The sequence below is a fragment of the Larus michahellis genome, chromosome 8, assembly GCF_964199755.1.
Source record: "Larus michahellis chromosome 8, bLarMic1.1, whole genome shotgun sequence".
In the NCBI taxonomy this organism is placed as follows: Eukaryota; Metazoa; Chordata; class Aves; order Charadriiformes; family Laridae; genus Larus; species Larus michahellis.
Genome location: NC_133903.1, coordinates 17,734,604 through 17,755,619, shown reverse-complemented (window position 1 = coordinate 17,755,619; position 21,016 = coordinate 17,734,604). Strand labels below are relative to the sequence as shown.

General features: G+C 55.3%; 1 protein-coding gene across 2 annotated transcripts in view; it reads right to left on the bottom strand.

Annotated features, from left to right (window-relative positions):
- Positions 1-21,011, bottom strand: part of WDR90 (WD repeat domain 90) — a 33,825-nt gene extending 12,814 nt beyond the window's left edge. The window contains exons 1-28 of one of the 2 annotated variants that reach the window (XM_074598029.1): positions 20,943-21,011; positions 19,530-19,729; positions 19,266-19,442; positions 18,851-18,980; positions 18,231-18,401; positions 16,763-16,886; positions 15,898-15,965; positions 15,707-15,801; positions 14,650-14,880; positions 13,957-14,025; positions 13,196-13,306; positions 12,951-13,096; positions 12,599-12,656; positions 10,974-11,092; positions 10,619-10,780; positions 9,285-9,403; positions 8,003-8,119; positions 7,154-7,389; positions 6,613-6,752; positions 5,338-5,468; positions 3,828-3,958; positions 3,168-3,329; positions 2,778-2,906; positions 2,125-2,258; positions 1,990-2,027; positions 1,599-1,655; positions 1,400-1,519; positions 788-970 (exon numbers count right to left, since the gene is read on the bottom strand). In XM_074598029.1, coding sequence (XP_074454130.1) covers positions 788-970; positions 1,400-1,519; positions 1,599-1,655; positions 1,990-2,027; positions 2,125-2,258; positions 2,778-2,906; positions 3,168-3,329; positions 3,828-3,958; positions 5,338-5,468; positions 6,613-6,752; positions 7,154-7,389; positions 8,003-8,119; positions 9,285-9,403; positions 10,619-10,780; positions 10,974-11,092; positions 12,599-12,656; positions 12,951-13,096; positions 13,196-13,306; positions 13,957-14,025; positions 14,650-14,880; positions 15,707-15,801; positions 15,898-15,965; positions 16,763-16,886; positions 18,231-18,401; positions 18,851-18,980; positions 19,266-19,442; positions 19,530-19,729; positions 20,943-20,952 — 3,568 coding nt within the window. In that variant the 5' untranslated portion in view covers positions 20,953-21,011. Of the gene's footprint in view, positions 1-787; positions 971-1,399; positions 1,520-1,598; positions 1,656-1,989; positions 2,028-2,124; positions 2,259-2,777; positions 2,907-3,167; positions 3,330-3,827; positions 3,959-5,337; positions 5,469-6,612; positions 6,753-7,153; positions 7,390-8,002; positions 8,120-9,284; positions 9,404-10,618; positions 10,781-10,973; positions 11,093-12,598; positions 12,657-12,950; positions 13,097-13,195; positions 13,307-13,956; positions 14,026-14,649; positions 14,881-15,706; positions 15,802-15,897; positions 15,966-16,762; positions 16,887-18,230; positions 18,402-18,850; positions 18,981-19,265; positions 19,443-19,529; positions 19,804-20,942 lie in introns of those variants that run through there. The other variant, XM_074598028.1, reaches the window with a different exon arrangement.
- Positions 21,012-21,016: the final 5 nt, after the last annotated feature.

The following is a 21,016-nucleotide window of genomic DNA, read 5'->3' as shown; positions in this document are numbered from 1 at the left end:
CATGCCACTTAGAAATGATAATGGTTCCAAGCTGAAGAGGGGCTTCTGGTGTCCCTAGAAACGGCAGGAGGGAAAGAGCCAGGGGACCAACGCGAGTTTCCCCTCGATACTGACTTCCCTTAGTAAATCATAGAATGGCTTGGGTTGGAAGGGACCTTGAAGACCACCCAGTGCCACCCCCTGCCCTGGGCAGGGACACCTCCCACCACACCACGTTGCTCCAAGCCCCCTCCAACCTGCCCTTGAACACCTCCAGGGATGGGGCAGCCACAGCTTCTCTGGGCAACCTGGGCCAGGGGCTCAGCACCCTCACAGCAAACAATTTCTTCCTCAGATCTCATCTCAGTCTCCCCTCTTGCAGCGTAAAACCCTTCCCCCTCGTCCCATGGCTGCCCTCCCTGATCCAGAGTCCCTCCCCAGCTTTCCTGGAGCCCCTTTAGGGACTGGAAGGGGCTCCAAGGTCTCCCCGGAGCCTTCTCTTCTCCAGGCTGAACCCCCCCAGCTCTCTCAGCCTGTCCTCACAGCAGAGGGGCTCCAGCCCTCCCAGCATCTTTGTGGCCCTCTGCTGGATCCATTCCTACAGCTCCATGTCTTTCCTGTGCTGAGGACTCAAGGAACACGTTGGGGCCCTTCATCTCACAACTCAGAGCACGTGTCTGGGTCTATCTATACTATGTTAATAATGATCTTTATTTTTCAGGGATAGACCAAGCTGCCATGCAGGCCTGTGCACGTTGTGCCCCTAAGGAGCCAAGCTCTGTACAAGGTGGGAATACCCCTGATTTACCGTTTGCCGATTCTCCAGGAGACCTCGAGCTCTCCCGCCCCACTTTGGGCCTCACAACAAGCAGCTCCTCGCTTCTGACCGACTCCACCACACGGACCGAGGCGTCTTTATCTCCATTCGCCACCATCCTGCTGCTGCCTGGCAGACCTGCCTCCTCCTCTTTGTCCGACTCAGAGAAAATACCTGAAGAAAACAATTAGTGGGAGGACAGAGCCATCCGTGTCCTTCAGGACTGCTTCATCACGTGTGACCGACTCTTTGATCCTGGCAGCGTGGTTCTCCTGCGCTGTGTACCAGCCTGTCTGTGTTAGGGTGGAGGGCAAAGCAGACATTTCCTCCTGGGTAGGTCCAGCAGGGTATTTACCACAGCCCTCAAAGAAGCTGTGTCGGCAGCTTAGTGTATGCAGGAGAGCAGAGAATAAAGTGGTGCGGAACCCCAACACCTCTGGCTGGCTTTGTCCAAGTGAGGGGAAGCAAAGCGCAAACTGGGCCGCCAGTCTGCAGGACAGGGCTCATGGCAGGGAAGGCTCCAAGGGTGCTGCTGAACTAGGCAAGGAGTTTCTCCTAAAACAAGATGAGTTTTCCCCTTTCCTGCATGCAGTTTCCTCTTACTTTGACATCCCGCTTGGTGGACAGAGCTGACATCCAGACAGGGTGGTGAGGACAACAAGGGGAGAGGAACTGTCTGCCGAGGTGTCTCAGAGGCATCCTTTAGCTTCTCAGAGCTCCCTTCTGTGAAGAGAAAAGGGTTTGTGCAACTTCCTTCATCCCTTAGATCCTCGCATCCTCCTGAGTTGATCGATGGTGTTACCTCCAAGGTCATTTCTCCAGCTTCTTCCAACACAGGAGAAGCCACTTCTCCTCTGCCCTTCAAGAAAGGGAGGGACAGACAGAGAGAGAGAGGGACAGTGAGGGCAGGGAAAAAGAAGACAGAAGAGATGGAGGCAGGGAAAGACAGAAGGCAGGAGCTGAAAGACCTGCCAAAAAACCCAGAGCGGCTCTGCTCAGAACATCCCCTCCTTGGCAGACTCTCACTGAGAGGTGCTAGTTAATTGAAGACTGTCCTTTGGGGTTAATTAGCTGGTTAGCCCCCTTGCTATCTGCCCCGCTGAGGGAAGGAACCAAAAACCCCCAACGCTTACCCCCTGCCGTGAAGAGCCAACCTGCCGGCCAGCTCAACTCACGCGAGGAGGCAAACTCACCTGCTCCCGGCAGCAGAGCGGACTCGGAGGAAGGAGCCCTGGAAAGGCAAAGGGACCGGCGTTACACCCCGCGGGGATGGGGCAGGGGAGGCAACGCGCGGCAGGGGAAGGCACTGCCCGGCACGGTGCGCTTACTCGGCTCGGGGTGACCTCTCCGCAGGCAGAGCCAGGAAATCCCAGAGGAAGATGGCATCTCCAACGCTGATGACGTGCCGTTGGTCTGGGGTGAAGGCCACCTGGCGCACTGGCTCCGAGTGCCCGATGTACACCTGGAAAAGAGCACGCCTTGAACTTCTCCATCACCTCGCCTCTTCTAGCAGGATGGTGGTTACTCCACTCCCTGCCCCGCGTAGCCAGTGTCTGCTCTGCTCGGCAGAAGATCCCCTCAGAGGCCAGCATCACACCTACAGCGCTCAGACCTTGGGCTGATCAACCTGGGGCTGACCTTCAACGCACTGGTGTGAAGAAACAAGCAGAAGCTGAAAACCCCCAAGGTTTTATCCTAGCTCTCAATACCCCTGAAACCCCGGGTAAGCCATTTTCTTTTCCGGGTGGCTCTGTCCCTAGCACAGAGGGAACACTCACCTCTCTCCTTCGCAGAGGGTCTCACTTTGGCAGCCCCAGCCCGTGCTCGGTGGCGGGCGTTATTACAACATGGGAATAGGGCTGCTGGGCAAACTGGGACTGGGGACACCGGGCCAAGTCACACAGAGGGTATTTGCTGCTTTCTTCTCCAGGGATTCAGAAATGCAATCCCAACCCCCTTCCCTCCCCTTTGTGGGCGGTACCTGGAAGTTGACAGCGAAGCGCATCCGATAGTCCCACACTTTGATAACTTTGTCGCCGGCAGTGAGCAGGTACCTGCCATCCTTGCTCAGCGCCAAGGAAGAACAGGACAGCTTGTGCACGGGAGACACCTGAGGACAAGAAACAGCACCAGGAGCGTTAACTGAGCCACTTCATATCCTTACTTATGCTTCAGCAAGAGCACAGGAGTGTGACAGCACAGAAAACAAGGACAACCACACCAGGATAGCTACACGCTTGCCACCCATCTTTCTTTGAAGCCTGTGAACTCCAGGATGAGCTCGTCTCTCCTTTAGCCTCCCACAGTGACATGAAGTGCCAAAGCCCCACATGACACGAGACCTCAGTGCACGAATTTCGTAGTGTCCTACCTCTCGCACCAGCCGTCCCGTTTTTGCATCAAGCACGAGGATTTTATTGGAAGAAGTGGACACCAGGAGCTCGCCTCGAGGCGCCGGGGCAAAGCAGACCCTCACTGCCGAGTCCAAGGCCGTGCTGTTCAAATCGAGGATGCTGATGTCCACCCTCAGCAGCTGCGAAACAAGGAGCTACTCAACAAACGTCCTGGAGCAAATACCGCAGAAGCTCGAGGATTGCTCTCGTGGCTCTCCTAACATGAGGTTCACAGCCCCCCACCCCCTGCCAGACCTTTCCCTTCCCACTGAGAGGAAGGAAGGGTGTGGGGGGCTGCAGGGTCCAGGCAATGTCCCTACTGCCCAGGAGAGCGGCTCACAAAAAGGAGCTGGAGCTGACGGTCTACACAAGGGTTCTCCAAGTTATCTTTCTAGAGGTGACCAAAGCCGGAGACAAAGAAACCTCGACTTTATTGTTTCCATCTCGCAGAATGGAAAACAAACGTCATTGTAAGCACCCTGAGCAAGCGTTTGCTGTGCAGGGAAGGGCCCTCTCCAGCAGTGCTGGTGCCCAAGGCCCTGGATCTGTCTCATCTGATGGAGTCTGTGGGAATTTCCCCTGTGGCATGTGCTCCCCTCCGCACCCTCCCCCAGGAACGAGGGGAGCCCGCTGGGTACCTCATCTAAAGAGCAGGCCTCCATCACCGTCACAACGTACTTGGAGGGACCCACGAAGGCCAGGAGACGGCTGTCCCCGCTCACCACCAAGGCATCCGGACCGCTCCCGGCATCCCGGGCCACCACGTTACCTGAGGATCAAAGCAAAAGAGAGAGTGAAGAGAGGAGCAAAGCCTGTGCTGCAGCCACCTCACTCTGCGATGCTGCTGCTGACCGGTAGCTGCAGCTTCTCCTGCCTCTGAATCAGCCCTGGGTTAACGTTCCAGCCTGAGAAAGAAGCAACCTCTGTTGTAGAAGATACTACAAATTTGACCTGCAACAGCCAAAGCGTGCAGCGAACCACCTCAAAGACAAGGTCTAGATAGACGTCTCGTCTCCTGACCAAACGTGCGGTGTTTTCAAGGAGAGCAGGACAAAGACAAGGGAATAAAATTGATTTTAGTGTTTATTTTTTAACGTTACATGAAGCTGTGAGAAGAAGCTACAGATGCGAGATCTCAGCTGCAGCCTGGGTGTCTGAACCCTGCGCAGAACGAAGTCAGCACCAAACCCCACCATGCTGATGTCAGGCCGGTGGGCAGATAGACCCAAAGGTCTAAACATCACAGAAATCACAGCAATTCTCTGTGTTTATTCCACTACCCAAATGCCACTGTTCTGTCCCTGGAACACAGCCAGGCAGAGAACACAGGTTCAGAGCCGAGTCAAAATGTGAAAGTCCAGCTGCAGCACTGACACCAAAACTTGGGTGATTTTAGACAAATTCCCCGATCTCTCCGAGCCCCTATTTCTTCTCCACCTACTTCAACTGCACATTTCTTGGGGCAGGATCCTTCTCTTTGTACAATGTTGCATAACGGAGCTCCCTTTCCCTGCCCAAGCTTGTGCTGCCAGAGCTCATTTCAAAGGCGTACATTAAAGATGACATTAATGTTTCAAAACAGCTTTGCCCTTGCACTGCTTCCCCTGCCTGCAGGTCTCCACCTTCTCCGTTCACTAGCACGGCTCTTTGCGCAGCTCTGCTGCAGGCACGATTAGGGAAACGATCCAGTTTAAACAAATTAAACTGCACATCCACAAAATGGAAAGACTCGGGGCTTGGGCATGAATAAATAGGAAGACTCTACACTTGCGTCGCTTCTAGGCAATGCACCATTGAACCCAGAGACCTGCAAGGGCAACCCAAGAGGAACCCAGCAGAGCAAAATAATCAGGGGCAGGCAGAGGACCCCACCGTGCTCACACCTGCAGCTCCGAGGGCAGGTCTCTGCCATTCCAGCCTGTTCACCAAATCAAAACACGGAGGAATCTGAGAGCGTTTGAAGCAGGACGGGTAGGGAAGGGTTGGCAGTCACCAGGGTTTGCTCACACAGACGGTATAAACACAAATGACACAGCTCAGATGGTTCCCCAGAAAATACCTCTCCGAGTAGGCTGAGTTTGGTTTGGCTTTGGTGCTAGGATGTCTGTGCTAATAAAAAAAAAAGAACCCAGAACCCCAAAATCTTACCCAGGACCCTCAGGACGTGGCTTTTCTGAGCCATACAGCTGTAAAGAGCCAGAGTTCCCTGCAAACAGCAGCTGAACATGAAATTGCCATCTGGAGAGAAGGTCAGTCCAGTGATCACAGTGCGGTGCTGCCTGAAAGAAGGCAGAAAACACGAAAAAGGAGACGAGAACAAACATAAAACCCCATAAAACAGTAGCAATGTGAGGAACCCAGCAGAGCAAAATAATCAGGGGCAGGCAGAGGACCCCGCCATGCTCACACCTGCAGCTCCAAGGACAATCAACACTCCAACTTTTTGGAAAACTGAGCAGCAAGCGCAGCAATACAGCTGTCCCCAGGTGGGACATGCTCTCTCTCCCTTTGGAGCATCCTCCGCTTCCCATGCCAAGGTTCCCAAGGGCTCCCTGTTCAGCTGCTCTCTAGGACAAGCTCTTCCCTACTGTTGGCCAACTGTCCACCGGGAAGTCATAAAGAAAGCCCTCACAGCCTTCGCAGGTTGGACTTTTACCACCAGAGCCTTGGCACAGCAGGCTGTCACTGCCTGAAAACCACTCAGCTGGGATGTGAGGGTTGTCAAGCTACAGAAAAGCACTTTTCCCACCTCCACGATTATCACAGAATCATAGAATCATCTAGGTTGGAAGGGACTTTTAAGATCATCGAGTCCAACCATCAACCCAACACTGCCAAACCCACCACTAACCCGTGTCCCTCAGCACCACGTCTGCCCGGCTTTTAAATACCCCCAGGGATGGCGACTCCACCACTGCCCTGGGCAGCCTGTTCCAATGCTTGACAACCCTTTCGGTGAAGCAGTTTTTCCTAAAATCCATCCTAAACCTCCCCTGGCGCAACTTGAGGCCGTTTCCTCTTGTCCCCTCGCCTGTTCCTTGGGAGAAGAGACCGACCCCCCCTGGCTACCCCCTCCTTTCAGGGAGCTGTAGAGAGCGAGAAAGTCTCCCCTCAGCCTCCTCTTCTCCAGGCTGAACACCCCCAGCTCCCTCAGCCGCTCCTCACAGGACTTGTGCTCCAGACCCCTCACCAGCTCCGTTGCCCTTCTTTGGACACGCTCCAGCACCTCAGTGTCTTTCATGGCTTGAGGGCCCAAAACTGGACACAGCATTCGAGGTAGGGCCTCCCCAGTGCCCAGTACAGGGGGAGGATCACTGCCCCGGTCCTGCTGGCCACACTACAAGCCAGGATGTGGTTCCTTGCCAGGACAGCCCCAGTTAGACCCATACGTCCACTGGAGCAGCTCCCACTGCAAGCGCTTACTTGTGCTCCACCAGCAGATCGGAAGCAGCCAAGCTGAAGGTCCGCACCATCCCGCTGTCGAAGCCACAGGCCAGGACACGCTGGGTAGGGTGAAAGGCCACAGCACATGGCATTTCATCCGCGGCCGTAAAGTCGTACAGCTGTAGGGAAGAGACACACCGCAGGCACAAAGCTGGATAAAGCCCTACCTGGCAGCCACATCGAACAACCAAACAGCCTCTGACCTCCCCCGTGGGTCTCACAACAGAAATCTGAGCGTGCCTGAGTGGATCTAAAGCCCGGGAATTGGGTATTATGTTTTGTGTTAAAAGCAATATTCAAAAGGCGGAGGAAAAGAAGCTAAGGCCAAATCACGCATTAAGCTAAAACTCTCAGAACTCCACACTTCCAAAGGATTTCTTGCCCATGGTACCCCCCACCCATGCTTCAGGGAGGACATTTAAGGGCTCCTGAAGTGTGGAGTGTTGGTAACTAGACCAAATAGAGACCAGGGAGACTATTAATAAAGTGTGAGACACCTGTCGACCCTCGTCTCACCTACCTGCTGCATGGAGGCCAGGTCCCAGACTCGGATGGTGTTGTCCTGAGACACCGTTGCCATCTGCTTCCAAATCCCCTCCACCGAGAACGCCAGAACGGAGTCCTCGTGAGAGCGCATGAGGGTGTTATAGCCCTGGGACTGGATATCCAGGTAACCCACATTCCCGGCAGCCGTCGTGCACAAGACTTTGCGGCTGTCCGGGCTGATGCAGACAGAACTCACTGGAGCCTCGTGCTCTGGGGAAAGACACCCGAGTCAGCAAAGCCCCCTGGAAAAGGAGCAGCAGCAGCTGGAGCACAGCTACCGAACCAGATCCGCATTTGGGAAAGCAACGCACACAGGTACAAACATCCCACACGACTAAATGCTTGCAAGGTTTGAGTTTAGTGACAAATTAGTCTCAGCCCTTTCTAGAAGTCCCCAGGCTCTGCTGCTACGGTGGCTGTTTCAAAAAATAGTGAACTGCTCGACTTCTCCCCTAATTTTTCACAGATAGAAGAGCACAGAAATCGAGACGGAGCGCCCGCTCTCACCCACCTGATCCTGCCTTTCTCCTGCAAGTTACAAGAATGAACATGAATAATTGTTGTTGAAGTAAAAGACTTCCAAGCCAGCCACTCCTAGGGACAGCAGGCATAAAAGATGCCCTCATTCATGTGTGCCCTTGGGCAATCATGCCTCCCCAGGGCAGGGGGGTTGGAACTAGATGATCTTTAAGGTCCCTTCTAACCCGAACCATTCTATGATTCTATGAATTGCTTTAGGAGACGTGGCAGTGGAGCTTTGGCTTCACAGCAGCAGGCTGATGGAGAGGTGGGGCTCAGAAGCACCCGTCCCAGCTCTACTCACCCGCCTCTAAGACAACAGCCGAGAAGTCCAGTGGCCACAGCCGCAGGTAGCCATCTTCTGAACCCGTGGCGCAGAAGGTTGAAGAGAAGCTAATACTGTTTATAGCGATCCCGGGGCCTGAAAACCCAAAAAACAACACTACTTTGTACACTTGAAACAAAAAAAAAAAAAAAACCACGCAAACTGAGGGTTCCCCCACCCAAGATCTGAGTCTCTTGGGTTCAACCAGCGGCTGAAGTCTCGAGAAGATGATGCCAGGAAGCCCACGGCGACTGCCAGCGTCGGCTGAGGAGTCTCAGCTCGCCCTTCCCAGGACTCCAAACGCGCTCAGCCCCCGTCCCTTTCCAGCACCCCTCTTCACCATCGTGTGACTCCGCTTACTCTTGCCAGGCACAGAAAATTCTTGCCGCTTTTTAAAGCCTGCCATACTTTCGACTTAACAGGATCTTGTGGCAAGGGATCTCCTAGCTTAACTGCCCGAGATACAAAACCTTTTTATTTCCCTGTCTCAAATCCTCTCTGCAGCATAGTGAGAAGAGAGAAAGAATACACATCTACAGAAACTGGGATTTTTTTTTTTGATTCAGGTGTAAAGCCAAAGCACTGGCAGGAGCCAGCACTGCTACCAGGAGGACACCCAAGGACATCGATTCACCTCCTCTTGGGCATTTTCTCTCCCATGAATTGAGAACCGGAGCTACATACCTCCCTCCCAAAGGGGCATGCTCGGGATTAATTAGCTCAATTTGGCCAAAGCAAACTATGCACTAAATTTTAAGATATCAGAGCAATCACACTTGAAAGTGAATTCTTCCCGCTGTTAAAATTAATGGAAGAGCTGAAAGCTGTACTACTTAGTATACAGCAAGAAAGATTTCCCAAACACTCTGCACAGGCTGAATAACGAAAAAAAAATCCCCAAATTCATCTTTTTTCGTTGGTCTGCTGAGCTCTTTTTCCATCTCTACATTAAGATTCCCATCAGCAAATTAAGACCTTGTTTCATGTTTCTAAAAGTAGTGTTTCGCTGAAAGTGCAATCAGCGTTCAAAATGCTAAAATTCCTTTCTTAAAACGATACTTTGCCGCACCGAGGAAGATTATTTGCGGCACTTAAAAGGCAAATAGCTAGCAATGATCTATCTAATCAACCCAAAATAATCCTTAGCAGTAGGTAAAGAGCTGGTTTGGTTTAACCAGGGATTTGTTTGAATTCATTTGGGACCCCGAGGATGGTTGGGGTGCTGGCTGGCGCCCTCCTCCCTGCCTGCAGATCCTCCTACCTGCCTTGTCCTGCCGCTGGCAGCCCCGGGACTCGGCGGGCAGCAGCCGCCGCACAGTCCTCACGCAGACGTTCTTGTAGTCCACCTCCAGGACGTGGCCGCTCTTGCTGCAGACGAAGCTGTTAAAGGAGACAGACCCCAGGGTGAAGAGGAGCTGTGCCGGCGTGGTTTAGTAAAAACCCACCTTGGTTTATCCGTTAAAACTCTTTGCCCGATGGAAAGCAATTCTGCTTCGCAGTACCGAGGTGGCCAAGGGCACCTTGCCACCCTACAGATCTACAACCAAGTCAGAGCTTCCTGTTTTATTTCTCGTTCCTTTGAAACATTATTTAGCAAAAGAGCTAAAAGCTCGGCATAGACTTCAGAAAGAAATCTCTCTCTGCCACAGGACACGCAGCCCTGGGGAAGGCAGGGCCAGCTGAGCCGACAGCTCCGCTTTTATGGACCAGTATGTGGTAGCAACAAAGGTCTGGCTTTGATGATTAAAATAAAATAACAAAAAAAGCATGTGTCTATATGCAAGAGCATCACAGAATGGTTTGGGTTGGAAGGGACCTTGAAGACAACCCAGTGCCACCCCCTGCCCTGGGCAGGGACACCTCCCACCACACCAGGTTGCTCCAAGCCCCCTCCAACCTGCCCTTGAACACCTCCAGGGATGGGGCAGCCACAGCTTCTCTGGGCAACCTGGGCCAGGGGCTCACCACCCTCACAGCAAACAATTTCATCCTCAGATCTCATCTCAGTCTCCCCTCTTGCAGCGTAAAACCGTTCCCCCTCGTCCCCTGGCTGCCCTCCCTGATCCAGAGTCCCTCCCCAGCTTTCCTGGAGCCCCTTTAGGGACTGGAAGGGGCTCCAAGGTCTCCCCAGAGCCTTCTCTTCTCCAGGCTGAACCCCCCAGCTCTCTCAGCCTGTCCTCACAGCAGAGGGGCTCCAGCCCTCCCAGCATCTCCGGGGCCTCCTCTGGCCCCGCTCCAACAGCTCCGTGTCCTTATGTACCAGACTCCTCCTGCTGCCAACAGAAAGCTAACCACCACAAGACTCAGGATGGGGAGAGATTCACTAAATAGGGCAAAACATCAGTGTGGCAAGAGGAAAGACCCATTTCTTGGTCTACTCTGCAAGCAGGCAAATCTCTTTTGGGAAGCGAAGCGTGCTGAGGACGGGAGAGCTTCTCCCAGCTCCTGGAGGCACGTGTATTTTGCAGGGAAAACCCAAGCAAGATGCCATGCTCCTGCAGAGGAGGGGGAAAGGAGGATGTTAAGGCAGCCAAGAGCGACAGAGCTCCCTCCCGGCAGGCTGCCCCGCGGATGGGTGACGGTGGAGCCCCTTACAGCATGCGGTCCTCTGGCTCCCGCTCGGCTGCGTGCCCCTCCTCGAAGGCCAGGTCGGTGAACTCCAGGGAATGGTACTCGCCCAGATTGATGGGACACGAGCGCAGTGCTCCGCTCCGCACTCGCCACAGCCTGATGTTGTCCCGGCCGCACGACACCATCCTGCCCCGGGAGAGACTGCGTGAGGACCAGGGCAGGACCCTCCAAGCCCCTGCTGAAAGGTCAGTGGCCCAAGGGCCACCGCCTGACAGCGAGGACCGAGAACAGGCATGGCAACCAGATGGCTGCAGCACCACGATTCCCCCCTCAGCCATGCCAGAACCAATGTTTTTGATTTATTTTCTTTGCACGCTACCTGGTATCATCAAAAAAGGCAATCTTTAAGGCCTGGATGTCCACATCCGTGTGCGCTTTGGCCAGCACGGCCACCTCTCCACCACGGGTCACCTGAGCAGCGTTCCACACCACCACCAGCTGAAACAAGAAGACACGATGGCAGAGCTGCTCAAACGTGGAAATCTTGGCAGCAAAAGAGCTTTTCATCACAGCTGTGACCAGCTGCACATCCGGGAGCCTGCTCCGGAGCTGGGCACAAAGTATTGATAACAGAATTGAAAAAAAAAAAACAAACAAAAAACAACCAACCCTCTCGCAGAGGGTTTAGGACAGTCCAACAGCTTTGCAAAGCTTAATAGCAGTATACTTGTCTGGCATCTGTCATTATAGGTTCTAAATCCCAGGGCTGCCTGGCAACAGGGCTGAGACTTGGAAAGAAAATCCACAGAGGAGTGGGAACTCTGTCTGCCAAGACAGAAGAGCTGTACTCCAGTCCCCGAGAGCTGGAGGTTGCACGTGTCTGGCTGCACCGGCTCTCGCAGCACTTTGATGCCGCTCGTGATGATCACGAGGGGCACGAGAGTCCAACCCTTTCCCCAAAAGTAAAGGAGGAGGTGGGTGAAGGAACACGGGTAATTTGTTCCTCTGCATTTCAGAACAGCGTTAAAAACAGACCCAGCATCACCTCGGAGGTCCCATCGCCCTGGGAGCGGCATTCCGAGCCAGCCCCCCAGCACCCCATCCTTCTCCCATCCTATTTTTGCCTTACTGATCCCAGTTCCAGCTCACCAGCTCCCACCCAGATCACGGACCACTGAAAACTAGGCAAAAAACCAGAGCGCTGTTTGTTTTTTCCCTGCAGGCAGTACTCAGCAACGGCACAGCTAATTGCTGGGGGTTGTCAATAAGGGAGCAGGGGATGAAAACAGTTCCCCCGATAAAGCAAAACCCCCCGTCCCATGAAACAATTTTATTTTTGACTGTTACACGTGGGATGTGCGTCATCCCCCAGCTACATCAGTGGGTGGCAGCTTCACTCCCTTCCAGCAGCATTGCCCGAGATGCTCAGAACTGAAAGATTAAACCTCGCATCATGCCCTAAATGCTATTAAAAAAGGGTTTTTTTGGGCTCTAGTCAGTGCTGCGCCTCCCATTTCAATTCTCGTTCCTCCGCTACATGCTTGCAAGCCTTCCAACTCGAAATACCACACAAACACGTGTCACCCGCAGCACGGTGGGCCGGAACGGCTGCGGAGGCGGGTGACATCGCTGTGCGCGAGCCTGCGGCGATCCCCACAGGGTGCAGGCAGAATCACACAGCCGCCTTCACCACTCCAGCAGGGACAAAAAACATCCCCAAAGCTCAACCCGAGCAGGTCTCTCGGGCTGCTTCCGAAAGGATTTGTTTGCTTGCAGGCAAGGATCGTGCATGCAAACACTCGCAGGCAGCGGGTAGGAGGGAAGTATTTTCTCAGCAGCTAACGAGAAAGGGATCTCCCTCTGACTACAGTGAAGAACCTGTCTAAGAAAGCCCAGAGCAGAGGTTTGTCTGCAAAATAACTATGTGATCCGGAGCACAGCCACCTCACACATTGCTTGTTCGCAAGGCAGGGAAGACTCCAAACACCGAGTTTCAGTTCTCACCGTTTTGCCATGCCCATCCTTTCCGACGCCACACAGAATGGCTCCGCTGTAGGAGAAGCTGCAAGAAGAGGCCACCTGGTGAAATGCAGCTCCTTCTACCCCGAGTGCATCTCAACGGGGAATAAAAGGAGACAAGTTCAGGGGATGGGGAGAGAGCAAGACCCGAGGCATAAGCCCAGGAGGGAGCTGGCAGCGTATCGGCTCTTCTGGGCCAGCTGCCAGCAGGTCTCGGCGATAAACGCGGGGGGCTGAAGGAGAGCTATAATTCACCCCTGATTTATCACGCACAAAGCTGCCGTGCTGCAACGCTTAGCCCACCTGCGCCCATCCCTGCACCCAGGCTGAAACCCACCTCAGGGACAAGAGGGAGCGGACGTGGGTTTTAAACACGGAGAGGCAGGTGCCCGTCGGGAAGTCCCAGAGTCGCACCACACTGAGGGGACCAGCCTGCGCGGAAGCCAGCAAGGTGCTGTTCCCGTTGAAGGCCAGCGCCGACACCTGCAGGAAGCGTCGGGTTCAAGGCTCCGGAGGAGAGCTGGGACCGGGGATACACCCGGGGTACAAGGACAGCGTTGTTGTGTAAGGAGTTACGCTCACCTTATCCGTGTGTCCAATGAAGAACCTCTGCTCCCCGGTCTGGATCTGCAGGGTGACTATAACAGCGTGGCAGGGGTAAACCACCGCAGCGTTGTTCCGAGTCCACAGCGCCTGCAGGACCGAGACGGGAATGAGATCCCCCGAGATGGGGCTGCAGATCCTCCGGAGGGGCCGCAGGTCCTAGGCTGGACCTGCAGCGTTCTTCACCAAGAGATCTGCTCTACGTGTGCAAGTGAGAGGATGCTCTGCCGTACAAGTACTCTTCTAACTCGCAAAGGAAAACCAAGAGCCCAGACAACATCCTACTTAATTCAGTGGATTTACCGTAGCGATCATCTCTACTACATGAACAGCAGATACATGGAAAATCATGCTTGAACTGGCTGAACCAAAACGACCCTTTCTTTACCCTAACACAGACCACAAGCTGGGTGCCTACAAGGCACAGCGCCCCATGGAAACAATCTAAAACACAGCCCTTCCTCTCCAGACTCCTACAAAGTGGCTCGAATTTTAACGTGTTAAAACGCAAAAGCCATGAGATATAAAAGGCCCCCATCATTTCTAATTCACCATCGTAATGGCAGAAGACCCATGCACACACAGAAGCACATCTGCTTCAGACTCACTTTCCCCATCGAGAAGTGCTGGGAGGGTGGCACTCAGCTGCCTTTAACGCCTCCGAAAATAAAAAAAAAAAAAATAAAAAAAAAAAAATCTGTGATTACACGTAAATTTCCCGAACCGTCCAAGTTACTGACCCATTTGGTGCTGCAGCCTCCAAAGCCAATAATCATTCTCAGCTTCAGGATGGGATCTGGTAAAAGCCTCTGGAAAAAAGCCCAACAGACAGCACCGTCGCACCTACAGCAGGAACTGAGGTCCTCTGATCACGGACCCCCCCATCTCCATTGTTCCTTTCTCTCTAAAGCACCTTTGCCTTCTCTCCCGTTAAGGGGATGTACTGAAGTATTTCACATGGGAGAAGTCAAATCTGGAAGGAAGGAGGAGCTGGGGTTTCCCAGCGTTCGGCACCTCTCCCACCCAGGCTGGGGGGTTACATCCAGCCCTTCCCAGCGCCGCGGTGATGCCCAGAGAGTGGCGGCTGCTGCGGGAAGGGCTGTGCTCTCCTCTCTGCCGGATGGCACGCCTGGTCCAGGGCCCTTGCGGTACACGCTCTGGACAAATTAGTAATCAGACATTATTGGCTTAAGGTCAGCGCATTCAAACACAGGGTCCCTCATTCAAGGCAAGTAAGATACCAATGGAAAGGAGAACTGCTAATCAGAAAAACTAACGGCAGCAAAAGGACTCCATAGGATTAACAGAAATTCCAGCCTGAATCTCGCATTCCCTCTGCTGGGCTCACAAACATCAGCCGTAAGTGTCCCAAAGCCACCCTCAGGTGGCTGTGACTCCGCTGTGCTTCACCCACCTCCTCTGGCTTCACCCACCTCCTCTGAGCCGGTGTGGGTGGCTCGGATGGTTCGCTCGCTCCTCTGGTGAGCATACACATGGATGCCACCGTCACCGACTGCCGCTGACTGCCCAATGTCCCCTGCGCTGTGCGGTCTCTGGGTCTTCTCCAGCTCCTGGTCCCCAGCAGGCACGGCTGCCGGAGACCCTGGGGCTGTCAGGTGAACCTCAGGGATGCTTCTCGTAATTACAGGGCGCCGACGTGGCATCTAAGAAAGAGCAAAGCCTCAGACAGAGATCAGCCCTCCTCCCGGTGCCTTCCACCCTCCACACAAGGCAGAGTGACTCCTCAGCGCCACACGCAAGGATGAAGCAACGCGGAGGGAGAGCATCCCTGTCGGTACGTAGCTTGGTCACGTACCAGCCAGTTTCCCTATGCCCCCAGTGTTGTCCGTGCAGAGTTCACCTCCTCCAGACAGCAAACAGAGCCCCAGGAGAGATCCAGCCAGCTCGGTGCATCCCAGTTAGGAACAGCAAAGCAGTCCTGCTCCTCGTTTTCTCCCTCTCCACAGCGTGAGAGGGATGGCTTCCCCCAGTCCCTCTCCAGAAGCCCATCGCCACCTTGTCTGGTGAGCACCAGCTCCTGCATCGCCACCAGCAGGGAAGGGGGAACCAGGGGTGAGGGCAGCTGCCCGCAGCCCCAGCAACGGGACCTCCACACGCTGCTCTGCTCCCTGAGGGCACCCCAGCAAGTCCTTTAGTCTCCAGCCCTCATTTCCTATCTGTAATTTGAAGACACAACTATTTGCTGCCTCAGCTGAGACAGGGAGGAGAGATGTCTGGAGATTACAAGGTACTTGGCGTTTATCTTGTCTCTGCTCTGTGCTGTGTCAGACTGAACCATCCAGTCGTTAACTGCGGGGCTGGGGTCAACAGACCGTGCCCAGACCAGGGGTCTGACCTGCCCGGATCAGCTGCGAATGACAACAAGCAGCTTCTACGTCCTAAATAAAGGCACGCAAAGACAAGACATGGGGGAAAACTCCACAGGAGACTGAAAGGAAGAAGCTGCAGCCTCCTCCACGGTGCACTTACAGCTTTGGGACTGGTTATCTGATGGATGAGGGACAGTCGGTCACGGACTGCTTTGGTGAGCGTCACCGGCTGGGGGTCCTTTGAGACTTGGCCACCTGGGTGACATGAGGAGAAGGGTTGGGGTTTTTCGGAAACCCAAGGCATCCAACACAGGGTGGCACAGCCGGGGCTGCTGTCCCCAACCTTCCCACCTGCCGCAGGACCAGGACAAATCTTCTGGATGGAGTCGTAGGACAGCTTGGACCCCTCGGATGGGAACCTGAGCAAAACCAGAGGAAGGGGCCACGTCATCGGGCACCCAGGAATCCCACATGGTAACTTACACAATAGCCTCTTCACTGTCTCCTGTAAGATTCCCCCATTTTCCCCCCTCTTCTCCCAAATATAGGGATGCTAAAGCATCTCCCAGGTCTGACCGACACTATTCCTTTCCAGGAGTTAGCTCGGTGCCGCGCGCTTCAGGCTGATGACTGCGATGAGCTGCAACTTATGACCGACACAGGCTAAGCCAGCTACGGGAGCAAGCCCAGCAAGAGAAGAACAAGTATCAGCAGACCAATGGAATGGCCAGTGGAATATTCCATATCGCAGATGTCATGCTTAATATATAAACAGGGTTAGCCAGGGCTGGGAGTATCCCCATCGCTGCTCGGGACGGTGCCAATTCACCAACTTATCAGGTGCTGAGAGAGACTTTTCTCTTGGATATTCTTTTACTATTATTATTATTTTCCTTTTCTATTATTGTTCTATTAAACTGTCTTTATCTCAACCCACGGGTTTTTTCCCTTCTCCCTTTCCCCTCCTTTCCTTCCTCTTCTCCCCACCCTTCTGGGAGCAAAGAGGGACGAGCCGGCTCGGGTTAAACCATGACAGTCAGCAATTAAGCTTAGACCAGGGTAGATGTCTTAATGACACCTAAACGCTGGAGTTGGGATGACCAAAATATGTCCACTCAAGTCCCCAGGGTTTGTCCGGATCCGTCATTTCTTAAGTTGCCTTTCCCGGGGGAACGGGGAGGTCTCCGAGCTGCGGCGGGTTCGGGAGCAGCCGTACCTGATGTAGTCGTAGAGGTCGTGCCACTTCTGTCCCCTGGGCACGGGGAAAGTCATTTCCCGTGGCATGGGAGCCACCCCGCGGCAGGCCAGGTCGGCTCGCCGGGCCTCGGAGAAGGTCACACCTGGCAGCGGAGAGATGGAGATAAAGTGAACGAGTTCTCCAAAGCCCGTGGAGCTTCAGATTGAAATCACCCGGGCACAAACGCCTTCCCTCTTTGAGAACACCTGAAAAGCAAAGATTACAACCCCGAGGTCTGTGACAAACTAACACACCTTTGCACAGGAATATTCCTGAATCCCACAACCTGCAAAAAAGACCCAAGAGCATAAATTCTTGATAATGAATTATAAGTCCCCCTAGCCCAAGATTCGCTTAGTTTTCCACTCAGTGATTCAGCAGTTTCACGTGATTTGTATTAAGGCTCTTTATTCTTTTTCTTCTCTTCCTTCCTTCATGCGTTCGTCACCGCATGAAAGTCCTCGAGAAACCATCCCCAAACCGTTCTATGGTTCTACGAAATAACAAGTTTCAGGAATGTGAAGGCAGCAGCCATAACTTGCTCCTCACTGATGCTTTCCAGCAGGCCAGTTGCTACGGGCAGATTTCCAGCCCAAAAAAAAAAAAGAAAGGCAGAAACAAAGGTTTTGACCAAAGCATCTCTGCCACACTGAGCTGGTGGATAAAATAAAGTACCTTGGAAGATTTCTGAGACAAAAAAACCCCACAGGCTCTTCCAGCAGATCAAAGCACAGGTCTCAGAGAAGCGAGGCTTAGTAACACCTTTATTTTGTTTCCCCAGAAAAATATTTTCTAACCTTGGTAAGATATTTAACCTTGCTCTTACAGTTCACTTTTACAGCTAGAAAATGAGAGGACAATTTCCTCCAGAGGTTGGGAGATTGTATTCACCAGCGCACGTAGAAACTTAACGTGGCAGAGAGTATTTTGCCCTTTCTGGCCTTGAACACCTCCAGGGATGGGGCAGCCACAGCTTCTCTGGGCAACCTGGGCCAGGGGCTCACCACCCTCACAGCCAAGAATTACTTCCTCAGATCTCATCTCAATCTCCCCTCTTGCAGCGTAAAACCGTTCCCCCTCGTCCCATGGCTGCCCTCCCTGATCCAGAGTCCCTCCCCAGCTTTCCTGGAGCCCCTTTAGGGACTGGAAGGGGCTCCAAGGTCTCCCCGGAGCCTTCTCTTCTCCAGGCTGAACCCCCCCAGCTCTCTCAGCCTGTCCTCACAGCAGAGGGGCTCCAGCCCTCCCAGCATCTCTGGGGCCTCCTCTGGCCCTGCTCCAACAGCTCCGTGTCCTTCTTGTGCTGAGGACTCCAGAGCTGGAGGCAGCACTGCAGGCGGTTTCTCAGAGAGGAGCAGAGGGGGAGAAAAGCCCCTTCAAACCCGCCACGGGTTCTCTCCCAGTCACAAGAGAAAGCAGAGCCCTCCTCCGCGAGGTCTCGGCACCTCACCTGGGTCGAACACCAAGTCGCTCGTGCAGAGGTTTTTCACCAGCAGGTTGGAGCAGAGCTTGACGCTCTTCAGGTGGCTGTACCGTCGGCTGAGGTAGAGGGAGAGGATGGAGGGCAGGTCCAGCACCAGGCAGGTCCAGCGCACGTCGGCGGGGGCGGCTCCCGTGAGATCTGGGGAGGAGAGCGGACAGTGGCAAGAAAGAAGGTAGGCAAAAAATGCTACAGACCTTGGACCTCGCAGAACGGGAGCTGCAAGATTTAACGCGGCTAAGTCAAAAGTATTTCCCAGGCAAGATTTCCAACAGGTTTAGCTTGGCTGTGCCAAGATGGGAAAACTCGCGGCTGCGGCGCAGGGGTGAGGAAGGACAGACAAGCAGCCCCGCTGCCTCCATGGACTCAACGTCGGCCTGACACCGCACCCCACTGCTCGGGAGAACAGGGATGGGGGACATCCCTCCCGGGAGCTGCAGCCCCGACCTTCCAGCTGCTGAGGGTCTCCTGCTCGAGACCACCACCCTTCGCCCTCCTCGAATGCATCGAGTCAACTTCTGAACTCGATTTCAAAGTAAGTTGTTTCAGGGGTGATGTGCCAGCCCAGCAGCCCCACGCGCGCTCCTCACCGCGCCTGGCAGCGCCGTCGCCCAGCGAGCCCTCGGCTGCCCCGCAGAGGAAGGGGAACTGCAGCCAGGTGGCCGTGGATTTGAACTCCTTAAAGAGGGTGGAGAAAGAGATGCGAACCACCTGGTTTTCCTGAGAAGACAAGACACACACACAGAGCTTTAGTCACCCTGGTGGCCTCGGCAGGGAAATGCTACAAAGGAGAAGACGCTTGGCTGTGTCTCGTGTCCCCTGTCCCCAGTGGAGATGCCACCAGGATGGAAAAAACCTCCAGCCCAGGGCAACCCACCAACAGCAACAAAGACCAGCCGATTTCCACACCCCCAAGCACAGAAGACCACTGCCCCCTCTGGTAGCCTTCAATCTGGCCACAACGCTAACGAGGGCGGTTTAACGAGGCCACCCCATGTCACATACCTGGGTGGCGACATCCAGGTGGACGACGAAGTGCTTGCGGGGCATGGGCCTGAAGAGCAGGTAGAGGTAACGCCCCGCCAGCCCCAGCGATTGCGTCCCCGTCCGGGGCAGCTGCAGGTAGTTGCTGGCGGGGATGGAGCCCCGGATCCGGTAGACAGTTCCCTTCAACCTTGCGTCCTGCCGAAACCACAGAAAGGGGTGATGGGGGGGGGTCAGCACTGCCAGCCCGTGTCCCCTGCCCCGTGACGCTGGTGTCCCCGTTACCGTGAGGGCAGCCACGTCCCCCTCCCTGGCAGAACGCTTCCACTCCTCCACGCGGAAGTGCTTGAAGATGTTCAGGTAAGGACGCTGCCAGGCTGCTGGTACCGGGATCGGCGGGGGGACGGTCCCCCCACACGGACGTCCCCCGTTACCCCCTGTACTGGGGACCCCATTGACGCAGCCACGTCCCAGGGTCCCCTGCCCTGTTGACACCCCATTATCTCCATGTCCTCCCAGCCGCAGTGTTGCCCTCATGCCCCGAAGCCAGTGACACACTCAGTACCTCCGTGCCCCAAGCCCCCACCAGACGCGGTGACACCCCCAGTACCTCCGTGCCCCAAGCCCCCGTAAGGACCCCATTATTACTGTCCCCTGAGTCTTCCCAGCTCCCGTAGTGACTCCGTTATCTCCGTGTCTCGAGCCCCGCCCCATGCCCCAGAGCTGCCCCCCAGCCATGGTGACACCCCTGGTATCTCCGTGCTCCAAGTCCCCCAAGCTCCGGTGTTGCCCCCGTTCTCAGTATCCCCCCAGTCCCGGTGTCACCCCTGAGCCCAGTGGCAGACCCGGTAACCCCGTGCTCACAGTCCTCCTGTCCCGGTGACGCCCCTGTTCCCCCATGCTCTGAGACCCCCCACTCCCGGTGTCATCCCCAAACCCTGTGACACCCCCCGTACCACTGTGCTCCGAGTCCCCCCCACCAGTTCCGGTGATACCCTCGGTATCTCCGTGCCCTGAGACCCCCCCATCTCCGGCGACACCCCCGTTACCCCCATGCTCCGAGTCCTCCGTGCCAAGTGACGCCCCCGTGCTCCGAGACCCCCCCCAGCCCCAGTGTCACCCCCATTACTGCCATGCCCCGAACCCGCCGTGCTCCGAGCCCCCTCCGTCTCCAGAGCCCCCCCCTCCGCAACCCGTTCCGGTGACGCCTCCGGTATTTCCGTGCTCCGAGTCCCCCCAGCCCCGATGTCGCCCCCGAACCCAGCGACACCCCCGTTACCCCCATGCCCCGAACCCTCCGAGCCCAATGACGCCCCCGTTACCCCCGTGCTCCAAACACCCCCATTCCCCGAGCCCCACACCCCCGCTGACACCCCCGTTAACCCCGTGCTCCGAGACCCCCCCAAGCCCCGGTGACGCCCCCATTACCGCCGTGCCCCGAGCCCCCTCCGTCTCCAGAGTCCCGTCTCCCCCACCCCCGGTGATGCCGCCGGCATCTCCGTGCTCCGAGTCCCCCCAGCCTTGATGTCACCCCTGAACCCGGTGACACCCGCGTTACCCCCGTGCCCCGAACCCCCCGAGCCCGGTGATGCGCCGGTTATTCCCAAGCCCCGCCCCCTCCCCCCCGGTGACTCCCCCGTTCCCCCCAAGTTCCCCCTCCCCGGTAGCCCCGTACCCCCCTCTCCGCCCCGCCGCTACCTGCCGCCATGGCGCGCGCCGCCAGCTCAACCGTCCCGCGCGGCCGCCGCCAATCCGCGCGCGCCTCGCGTCAC